At 41.2% G+C, this 11,961-nt stretch overlaps 1 protein-coding gene across 4 annotated transcripts in view; it reads right to left on the reverse strand.

Moving 5' to 3' along the window:
* PHF20 (PHD finger protein 20) overlaps positions 1-11,961 on the reverse strand; it is a 164,271-nt gene that overhangs the window by 21,836 nt on the left and 130,474 nt on the right. For all 4 annotated transcript variants that reach the window (XM_008569338.1, XM_008569260.1, XM_008569191.1 and 1 more), the window contains 3 exons: positions 10,591-10,689; positions 7,679-7,843; positions 6,959-7,137 (listed from right to left, as the gene is read on the reverse strand). In XM_008569338.1, the coding sequence (XP_008567560.1) occupies positions 6,959-7,137; positions 7,679-7,843; positions 10,591-10,689 (443 nt within the window). The remainder of the gene's footprint in view (positions 1-6,958; positions 7,138-7,678; positions 7,844-10,590; positions 10,690-11,961) is intronic.

The raw sequence follows: 11,961 nt of genomic DNA on the forward strand, positions 1-11,961 counted from the left end.
AAAGAACAAAAGACAAAAAAAAAAAAAAAAAAAAAAAAGCCCATATAAATTAGTAAAAAATGACCAACCTCCAATAGAAAAATAGATAAAGGATATGAAGAGAGAGATCAAAGAAAAATAAAACAATTTTTCCTTTCCCCCCCCCCCAAAGATGACCAGTAAGGGGATGTTAACCCTTGACTTGGTGTTGTCAGCACCACACTCTCCCAAGTGGAGCAAACCGCCCATCCCTATATAGAGACCCAAACCCGCAGCCTTGGTATTATCAGCCCCACACTCTCCCAAGTGAGCCACGGGCCAGCCCTAAAATAAATTCTTAAATAAAAAGATGTTCAAATCAACCATTAAAAGATAATGTAAACTAACTTGAATTAATATAAACTAATGTTAAACAAACCCAGACTAATAAAATGTATACACATTAGTATCTCTAGGTTTTGTGATTGTGGGTAAATAACAATAAATTCTTTATATACTGCACAAAGTTTTTAAAATAAACATTTACTTCTTCATCCTAAAAATGTTATCCTCATTGAAAAATTTATGTATAGAACATAATTTAAATTTATATATGCATGTCTGTAATCTTGCTTTGTGATTTTCTGTTTTCCAAATTATGCTACAATTATAACAATTCTTTAAGTCTATTAAAAAATTGTGGGGGATATTGACGTTAATGAGATAGAAATAAAACACATGTATTTCATAGGGCCAAAGCCTATAGCATAGAAGGACCAAAGTCCTGTAGTGTAGAGGACCAAAGTCCTTAGTTTAGGCTGTAGAGTAGAAGGACCAAAGTCCTGTAGTTTAGGAGGCCAAAACCCAACCCTTTAGGAAAACACGTAGAATTGCTAAGATTAAGAAAGACCAGAAAACTTTCACAGGACTAAAGCCTTTGATGTAGAAAAGAGAATTGAAGCACAGTGAAAAATGATTGCTCTGAGGGTAGCTGCCCTTGGTGCAGCTAAACCTGAATGACGGGTGAGTATGTAAGCTAAAATCTTTAAGGATATTCTGCTAGTTAGTGACTGGGGGACGTTCCACATCTTGCCCTAAGCTGTTTGAGTTTCTGGGGGAGTTAAGCACTGCTATGGTGATTATCTCATTGTTTCTTTTTGTAGTCACATAGCTTAGTTTTATGACTCCTTTTGATGGTAAATTGCTTGAACTATTTTAAGTTACACCTGCTTTAATGAAGATTGTCATGTAGCCAGTTTGTGTATGTTCTCACTATGATTGATTAACCACCTCTGTTTCTTCTGTAACTTTCTTGTCTTTTCAATAAAAACTGAAGCAAAACCTGGGGCTGTGCCTGGGCTCTCCTCTCATGAAAGAGTTTTCCCCAGGTGCAGTCCCTTCAGGTTTCTCATTGCTCTGAATACATGGGCTCTGAGTAATCTTTTGCTTCTCTGTCACTCTGCAAGAGGTGACAGAAATAAATTACAAAATAGCTATACTAACAGACTAACTTTTCACTTACCTGAAGAGCAAAGATAAAAAAATTTTGATAATACCCTGTAATGAACAAGGATGTTGGCCTATTCTTTGGTACAACCTTCAGGGAGGCTATATATAATATTGCTATGACAAACAGCAATATTTCTCAAAATTATAAATATACATACGCTTTGGCCCAGGAATTCTACTTCTAAACCTTGGTTCCACAGATGTGCTTAAACAAAAACAAAATAATTTATATAGAAAATTATTCATTACATCAACTGGGATTAGAAACAATCTAAATATCTATCAACAGGGGAAGGATTAATTAAATGATGATCCATCCATTATGCAGCCATAAGAGAGAATGGGCTAGCACGTGGTGCTGATAACACCAAGGTCCAGGGTTTCATCCCTGTACTGGCCAGCTGCCAAAAAAAAAAAAAAAAGAAAAAAGGAAAAAGAATGGGAAAGATTTTTTGTCCGAAAATGAAATGGTCTTTAACTTATATATTGTTAAGTGAAAAAAGAAGGATGTTGAAAATTCCATATCTAAAATGCTAACATTTGTGTTCAGACAAAAAAGAGATGGCTGCCCAACAATGTGAATGTACTTAATGCCACTGAACTTTACACTTCAAAATGGCTAAAATAGTAACGTTTATGTTATGTATATTTTACCATAATAAAAAAAAAACGGAGGGAATATATTTGTTATTGTTTTTTTAGCCAAAGAATATTTCTGGAAGGATACACAAGAAACTGATAATAAGAGCTGCCTCCAGGGAATGGGTAGTTGGGGGATATGGCAGTTGGGGAATAAGATTTTTCTCTGTATGCCTTTTGGACTTTGAACTATAGCATGTGACTGCATTGGCAGCTAGCAATAAATAAACAATATAAATTTTAAAACAAAACTTTTTAAATGGGCTTCTTTTAAAAACTGCTACATAATTTTTACTGGAGTTGGGCACCTAATATATATTTGTTGCTCTAGGCCAAATCCAGCTTGAATATTGCTTTTGTAAATAAAGTATTTAATGAACACAGCCAAGGTCATTTGCTTTACATATTGCCTGTAGATGCTTGTGTTAGAGATGAGTAGTTGCCACAAGACCATACAGCCCTCAAAGCCTAAAAAATTTATTTTATGGCCATTTAAGAAAAAGTTTGTCAAAACCTATTCTAGAGCAATTAAAACAATTTAAATATCAAATGTGTATCCTTATGTTCATATTCTATGTAGTACCCAGATTTCTCAAATATTCGTGATTATTAAGTAGGATTTTTACCTCCCAGCGATTTAAATTAGCACTGATAAATAAAATCAAATACTATAGTATATACTATAGTATATAGACTTGAATCATGTTGGTACCAATCAAGTAATAAAAATGATCAAAGAAAACTATTTCTCTAAAGTAATGCATGCACTTCTAGAAAACAAACTCTAAATGTATTCCGGGATAGTTCAAAATATTAGTTTAAGTTAAAATTTTATTTTAAGAAAAAATTATTCATGCTTTTGTAATTAGACATGAATGCATTTTTAAAAGTTTAAACTATATATCTTCCATTTGGCATCCTCTAAATTTATGCCTTTTTCTAAAGTTACTGAGTGGAAAAGGTACATTGCTCACAATGACAGGGACAATCAGAAACTGTCTCTCCATAGCACAAAGCCAGCTGGACACTCTTGGCTCAAGTGGACAGCAGAGAAAAATCCTCTAGAACAAAAGCAAAGGAGTTTTGAAGACAGCTTGACACCACAATGCCTGATACAAGTGCTGAGCTGGGGTGAGGCCATGTGGCACCTGGGAAGCAGAAGACAGCAAGTCAGCTTCCGACTCTGCCATGTAACAGCTGGTGTGGCTCCAATAGATCCAAACATAGTTTCTTCATATAGCACATAATGGCACACCATGTTCTACCATCAAACACCCCATTTATCCTTGTTACTTATAGAAAAGTCAATGGACAAAGTACCACGGTGAAAAGAAACAGGCTGTACACTGATTAGGCAGAATAGCCTTGCTGGGAGGGGCATTCATTAATCATCCACTGAGGATTTCTATGGACAGATGAGGGCCAAATCTGATGAGGCCACTAAAGCCTGGAACTGAGCATACACCCATAGAGGCAGTGTAGAAACTAAAGATCTTTAACATTCTTTAAAAACAAACCTTTAAAAAAAATTCTACTAAAGAATTATAATAGTCTTCATGTTACATAACAATTTTCCAACTGTATTCCACATAGAGAGAGGTTCTGCAAATGCGTACGTTTTTAAAATGGGACTATTTTCAAAAACAAAAGAAAAAATGCACACTCAAACATGTTCCAAGCCGACCAATACACATAATTTTGTACTGCAGGCTAGTTCAGTATTATGTTATCCTCAGATCAAAGCCTTTCCTCCCATCTCTGACTAATCAAAGTGCCTAGTACAGCATGCTGTTTATGAAAAGTCACCCTGACAATGGCCATCTGCATCACGCTTGTCTCACTGCTGTATGATCAAGTAGAGAAAAACAAATCAGCCACTGAAGTGCTCCAAGTCAGTAATTGTCACTCACAACTCTGAGTGCATATCAGAATTCTGGGAATATGCCACCATTCACATTTCTGACTTTAAAAGTGAAGATTGGGGCCAGCCCGTGGCTCACTTGGGAGAGTGTGGTGCTGATAGCACCAAGGCCACGGGTTCGAATCCCTATATAGGGATGGCCAGTTAGCTCACTTTGGAGAGCATGGTGCTAACAACACCAAGTCAAGGGTTAAGATCCCCTTACCAGTCATCCATAAAAAAAAAAAAAGTGAAGATTACCCATTTTGAACTTTCAAAATTACTGCTTTTAACTCTTATACTTTTTGGGGTTTGGTGAAAAGAGTCCATTTGGAAAAGGGGTTCTGAGGCTGAAAAAGATTTGAAAACCAATGAACCAAGGTATACTAAAGGTTATATATATCAGATGTTGTTTGAGACCATTCACATACCCTTGAATCCCAGAGGCTACTATGAAAACTTCTCAGAAAGAAAAGACACCCTCAAACTAAAGAGTGTGTGGTCAGCCAGCCTATGCAATGCCATTATATTTCAAAAGGAAGATTTTTTGTTTCACTTCTCAATTGTAAACATGCATCCCCCTAGCTAAAGCAGTATAGGGAAAGAACACTTGCCTAGGTGTTCTGGGTTGAAATTGTAACTTGATAACTTATTTGATGGTTATATAACCATGAGCAAATCATATCTTCATAATTTTGTTTTCCCAACTATAAAACAAGGTAAATAAATGACTTGAGACAGACTTGTTAGAGGTGAAAGAGTATTTATAAAAATACTCCAGAAAATTTAAATTACTACTAAACCATACATGGTTGCTACTCTTAATAAAAAGAGCTCTACTGCAGTACCTCCATATCAGGGAATATAACAAAAAGGAATCAACTATTGAAACACACAACTTGGATAAACTCAAAGAAATTACACTGAGTGAAAAAAGCCTCTCTCAAAAAGATACATACCCTATGATCCATTAACCAACAATCATAAAATTACATAATTACAGAGAAGGAAAACAAGTTAGTGATTTCCAGGGTTTAGGGATGAGGGAGGAATGGACAATGGTGTTTGTGTGTGTGTGTGTAAAGGGGTAATATGAGGTAGTCTTGTGGGGTGTGTGTGTGTGTGTGTAAAGGGGTAATATGAGGTAGTTGTGTGGTGACAGTACACCTGAGTATCTTGACTGCAGTAGTAGTTACACAATGTTATACTTGTGACAAAATTGCTCAGTTATCTGCACATACAAATGAGTACATGAATATAACTGGCAAAACCTGAATAAGCTCTATAGATTGTGCTAATGTCAATTTCTTGGTTTGGATATTGTACTGTGGTTGTGTGAGCAGTTGGCATAGGAGCAAGACTGGGAGAAAAGTTCATGGGATTTCCCCGTCCATTTCTTTGCAACTTTCTATGAATGTATCATTATTTTCAAAATAAAAGTTAAAAAGGAAAAAAATAAATAAATAAAAAGCAAAGGGAAAATAAAAAATGAAAAAGCAAATGGGCTTACTCTAAGGTCTTTTTGGAAATTTAAAGATACCTGTTTTGTTTTAGTTTTCATTTAATTCAAACTATTTCAATACATTTTCTAGTTTCCTTTGCAATTTTTTCTTTGATCTATGGCTATACAAAATGTATTTTAAAATTTCCGCTTATTTGGGGATTTTAAAAAAATGTATTTCTTTTATTTATATCTAAGCAATCATCAGCAAAGCCCCAATGTTTCAAGAAATCAAAGGAAGTGGGATTATTGAGTATGAAGAAGACAAATTCAAAGACAAGCAGCATGAACACAACTGCATATTAAGTCAAAATCCAAAAGTGAATTTCAAAAATCAATGACAGACCAGCCCGTGGCTCACTTGGGAGTGTGGTGCTGACAACACCAAGCCAAGGGTTAAGATCCCCTTACCGGTCATCTTTTAAAAAAAAAAAAAAAAAAAAGAAATCAATGCCATGCTGACCTACAGCACAATAAGCACAAGGAAATAATATTCGAACTCAGAAAGCAAGTCAAAGGGGTTGGGCCTTCTTTTCATAATCTCAACAGACTATGTAGACTCTTACCGGGTGATGGGCAGCCAGCACCTTTAATGGGAACAACCTCTACCCCTGCCCCCCATTCACACATCACACAATAACAGAGGTAGGCAGCCTCTCTATACAATGTGACCTTGAACACACACCCCGCAACTTCCACCTCCACCAGACCAGATGGCTCAACCAAGGGTGGGCATTTGGCCCATGACAAACCTCTTCCCTCTCTGGCCATAGGTGACTATTCCAAAGACTAATAATATCGGATCTAAACCTGGCTGGAATTTCTTGCCCAGTAATTTAGAATTGGGACTGAGATTCCAACCTCAGTCTAGCTAGTCTTTCAAGCACAATAATGTAAAGTTGAGTGGGGGGAAGGAGTCATGGGTGATCATTTTGCATTTTCCAAGAAAATAAGCAAGTAACAAAGGAAAAAGAACCAAATTGACTCCAGGGAGAAACAGGAAGTGAGGTAGACCAAGCTCCTCAAAATGGAATTCTAGGTTCCTGAGCCTGGCTGCACCCCTACTTCTGGGTTCTACTTATCTCAAAGAGAAGAGATGGATCCACAGGAAGATTAAACCGCCACTCTGAAGATCTGAGTCCCTGCTGTTCAACTCTTCACTTTGTGACCACTGGCAAGGCCCTTCCATTTGCAGGTCCCAGCTGCCTCAAGCAGAGCATGAGAGGTTTAGACTAAATGATTCCTCAAGTCCTCTCTTATTCTATTAAGGAGCTATTTATGGCAGCCTGGAATTCCCAGGAAGCAGAACCAAAAAGCAAAGCTCAGTCTGCTGTTGTTAATACTGTACATCTGGGACTTCTTATGTGACTCGCCATTGTTGCTGGCCTTAAAATTCCCTCTAAAGACTAGTTTGTGCTTCTCTAGACCTGTTTCCTGGAAGTTCTACCTACCTGAATCATGAAGTCATTTTCCTCCTGGACCTCACAGATGCAACGGACCACCTCAAAATCACAGCGGTCATCCCCATCAAGCTCCTCATCTGGGTTGGTGGTCACATCAACATCTTGGCCATATTCCTCATCACTCCAAAGAAAGCTCTCAGAAGAGGACTCACTCAAATTATCCTCCTCTGGGAAGAAGGGGAAAACAACAGTCACTATTTAAAATTAAAGTTATAAAATTTTAAAAACCCACTGCTCCATGAGCTTTCAACGGGGCTGGGAAATGGGGATGCCAATCTGTTCCTAGGGTCTGTCATCTAGTAGCAGCCCAAATGAAGTGTGTTGCCTGGTAATGAATCGAACTCCATTTCATCATTTCACTGAGAAAGAATGAAGCTCAGGGTCAGTGGCTGCTCAAGGTCACAGAGCTCGTTGGCAGAGGAGCTATAACTTCCCATGAGCCACACAGACCGTCATCCTTAACAACTCTGACATGTTCCTCAGCCTCATCCCATCCAGCCAGGACCTGGCTTACAGTCTGTAGACAATGGGGAATGAGGAAGGAAAAGATTCCAGGGATAATCAGAACCATAGTCACTAGGTCTAGGTGCCTGATTAGTTACAACCACAGCTAACTTTTACTAAGTGCTTATTCTGTACCAGACACTATTCTAAGTGCTTTCCAACAAATGATCAGCAAATGATTGGGCCAGCAGAGAGCCTCCTTACCAGATGCTTTCGCTTTCCCTTTGTGGTTTCCAGATTCTGAGCCATGGAGCTGCGGGCTCATATGGACTCCGGGCTTGTGTGACGAACCACATCTGGTGACAGCAAATGCCTTGGTTGGAGAAGGTTCCTGGGAAGTGTCACTGATCTCCTCACCGCAGGGGCATTCTGGAAGAATAGGATCAGGAAGGAATGATCAATCCCAGACATCATCAGGGCATTCCAGAATTAATTTCAACCAACTGACAAGCCTGTTGTTCAAATAGCTTAAATGCTTGGAGACAATTCTACCAAGAAAAGGTGTAGAAGGCAGATTTAGAGATTAACACTTGCAGCTACCTGAGAACCTCAAACCCAAGTGCTTCTTCCTCACCATCACCATAATCCCTCTCTCCTGTTTCCATAAGACTGTTTCAGGGGTTCTGGTCAAGATGGCAGAATAGACAGCTCCCAGAGTCACTCTCTCCTACAAATCAATTTACAACTATAAAAATGTAACACCAACCAAGCTGAGGCTGCTGGAGCTCAGGGAAAGAGGAGGAGAGACCAACGGAGTTCATGAAAGCGGGAGAAACCACGATGAAAGAAAGAAAAACCTGCTTTGAGTGTTTCGGGCTGCAGCTGCTTTAAGGCTGGAGTGGAGGAACACATGGAGCAGGAGCCGGCAGAAGCCGCAGCTGTGAACTTCAGATGGAGTTACTTGGAGGCAGCAGGGGAGAAGAGGGCCTTGGCGGCCCAAGGACAGCAAGACCACTAATAGGGTTCCCGTAGACCCACATAGGAGCAAGGAGCCAGAACAACTGAAAAAAGGGAGCCATTCAGAGGCCGGTGAGTCACCGCAAGGGACCCACGCATGGCCCGTAAAATGGGAAGTGTTTAGAGCACAGGTGGTGTGGGAGACAGGCCCACAGGGAGAACTCTGGGACACAGCAAGAAAGCCAACCCACCCCCTAATCAGCGCAGGACAACTCAAAGGAGACTGGTCTGGAATATATAATTGCATGGGGTGCAGTTTGATGAAAAAACTCAGGCCCATATCAGAGATTCTACACAACCCAGGTGCACTGGGTCTCTGGAGAGCTGGAAGTACCTATAAGGTCAACCATTAAACCCTGAGCTGCACAAAAAGCTTTCCCTAGGGAAAAAGCAGCAAAGCAGCAATTTAACTCAACCACACAGCTCAAGTACTGGTTCCCACAGGAAGTTCCCCCGTTTTAGAAGTAAGCAAAGAAGAAAAAATTAGTTCCAGCCCAGGCACACCACCAGCATCTTGGGGCCTGCCTGGGAACTGCAGGCTTGCAGCCAGGGACCAGAGCCCACTCCCACATTCAGGTACACCATGCCAGCACCTCACGGTCCGCCCAGTGACCCAGGGCATGAAGAAGGGGACCAGACTACCTCCTACAACCAGGCACACCGTGCCAGTGCCTCGGGGCCCACCTAAGGACCTGAGGCATGGAGAAGGGGACTGGACCCCCCCCCCAAACTAGGCACACCATGCCAGCACCTCAGTGCCCACCCAGGGACCCAAGGTATGGAGCCGGGGACCAGGCCCCCTTCCCACAACCAGGCACACCATGCTAGTGCCTCAGGGTCTGCCCAGGGACGCAAGTCAAGGAGAAAGGGACCAGGCCCCCCTGCTGCAAACAGGCACACTGCGCCAGCACCTCAGGGCCCGCCCAGGGACCAGAGGCATGGAGAAAGGAGCAGACCCCCCCCACAACCAGGCACACCATGCCAGCAGTGCCCTGGGTTCTGCCCAGGGACCCGACACACCCCATAACCAGGCATACCACCAGCGCCAAGGAGCATGCCAAAAACATCACTTCCATGTGGTGGCCCACTACAGCCACCACAATAACCACGGCTGCTGCGAAAGCGGCTAGACACCACAACCACCATGCAGATGGTCCGCCAACCATGGGAATGCATTGACACAAGGAAAGTCACCAGCAGAGATAAAGAAAATAAGAGGATGTCTCTCTCCATAAAGCCCATTTCAGAGTGACAGAAGAAGCATCTGCTCTATGATAATATTGGGGGACCTGATCATGCCTCTCAGCATTGGACAGATCTAGGCAACAAATCAGAGTAACCATTATTCCTTCAGAAGGAGAGAAGAAATCTAGGGTAATTAGAGGGGTGAGGGGGAAAAATTGGACAAGGGGCATAAAGAATAATTACAATTCGTAACAATATATATGCTAGTAATATTGATTAGATCAACAATCTCAATGTTGAACCCCAAAAATATGTATAATCAATTTCGATTCAATAAAAAAAATTTTTTTAATAAAAGACTGTTTCAGAAGAGACTTTGAGAATAAAATGTGGCATTCCTTTAACTCCCAAGGTTGGAACACAGATTTTCTTAAAGTTTTGTGGAGCTAGACACATGCTTTTCAAGAACTGAATCCTGGGCTGGCCCGTGGCTCACTTGGGAGAGTGTGGTGCTGATAACACCAAGGCCATGGGTTTGGATCTCTACATAGGGATGGCCGGTTAGCTCACTTTGGATAGCATGGTGCTGACAACACCAAGTCCCTTTACCGGTCATCTTTATTTTAAAAAAAACTGAATTCTTAGGAGGGTTCAGAGGCATGTGTTTAAGAGTTACGTGTATAAACAAATACAGTCCTGCATCTGCACATACTCTTGCACTTGGATGCCTTCACAAAATGGCCCTTATGGCAGGGCACACTGACCAATGTAGCGAGTGGAAGGGCTTTATAAATACCAATCGGGCCTTGTAACACCTGGGTGAGTGGGAGCCTCCCCTACCACCTGTGGGCCAGGCTGAGCCCACAAGCCCTGGTAAAGGCTTGCTGGTTGTTCCTCTCCTCATTGAAAGAAAGCAAACCCTCCCCACGCATTGAGTAAGGAAACCCAAGTGAAACACTCAGGGGAAAAATTACCAGGTTTGGTTTTCTTTTTCTTTTTCTTTTTCTTCTTTGGCTTCACTCTTATAAACTCTTTGAATTTCTTCTCTTTGTTTTTTTCCTTATCTTTTGCAGCTAGAATTAAACACAAGTGTTGGCATTTTAATATTTTGTTTTCAATGTTTATTCTTTTCTGAAGTGATTAAGCATGTCCAGTGGGAGAAGTGGAACAGGTGGTAGCCCTGAGTTCATGGCCTGGCTCTGCCTGGGAGCTCACTTCCTTCCGCTGAGGGCTCCAGAGCAGGCTGCCTGGGCAGAACCACTCCTCCATCACTTGGCCTTTAGGTTGGAGTCACCACACTCCGGCCCACCGCCTGCTACCGTAAATGAGTTTTAGTGAAACACGCTCACTCATTCATTATATATTGTCTGTGACTGCTCTCATGCTTCTACAGAAGAATTGAGTAGTGAGAACAGAGACATTATTTCATTCTTAGCTGGCCCTTTACAGAAAAGTTTGCCAATCCCTACTTAGATCATTGCTTCTCAACCTTGGCTACATACTGGAATCACCTGGGGAGCTTGTAAGAAAAAAAATCAAAACCTGAATGCCTGGGTTCCATCCCCGGAGATCCTAATTTAATTGGACTGCAGTATAGTCTGGGCATCAGGATTTGTTTTTGTTTTTGTTTTCCTTCTTCTTTGAAGTGCGATTCACACAACAGAAAATTAACAATTTTAAAGTGAGTAATTCACACTTTTCAAATACCACCACCTCATTCTCTCTACTCTTTACAGCAAAATTCCTTAGGTTATCAACACTCCCTGTCCAAACTTCTCCCTTCAGTTTTTCCTAATTCTTCCCACCTACTACTCTGAGACTGCAGTTTTCAAAGTTAATACCCTCATCACTGAAAAATCCAGTTGTTCCTTTCCTTATCTTACCAAACATCTGTAGCATTTCAAATAATTCATCATGCCTTACTTTTTAGATTTCACCAAGAGTTTAAGCACACATTTGTCCTATGACTTAGCCATCCACTCCAAGACACTCACTCAAGAGTAAGCATAACATATGTCCACACAAAGACTTATACAAAAAGGCTCACAGCAACCTTAGTTATAATGACCCCAAACTGAAAACTGCCCAAATGTCCATCAATAGGTGAATTGTTGGGAAAATACAGGAAAATGGTCAGAACCCCTCAGATGTTCAGAATCTTGCTGAGCATTTGATATAAATAGGAATGTGCACACAGATGTTCCTTGGTTATCGTCTAATGTAACTGTGCATGTGCACCCAGGTGTCCTGGGTTACGGACTTAAGTATATAGGATGAGTGGCTCTGATCCACAGCGCCCGCCACCCCCAGGATGTCCGGGGGGGGGGGGGGGCGGGGGGGGCCCC

The sequence above is a fragment of the Galeopterus variegatus genome, unplaced genomic scaffold (genome assembly GCF_000696425.1).
Source record: "Galeopterus variegatus unplaced genomic scaffold, G_variegatus-3.0.2 Scaffold3, whole genome shotgun sequence".
NCBI classification, from domain to species: domain Eukaryota; kingdom Metazoa; phylum Chordata; class Mammalia; order Dermoptera; family Cynocephalidae; genus Galeopterus; species Galeopterus variegatus.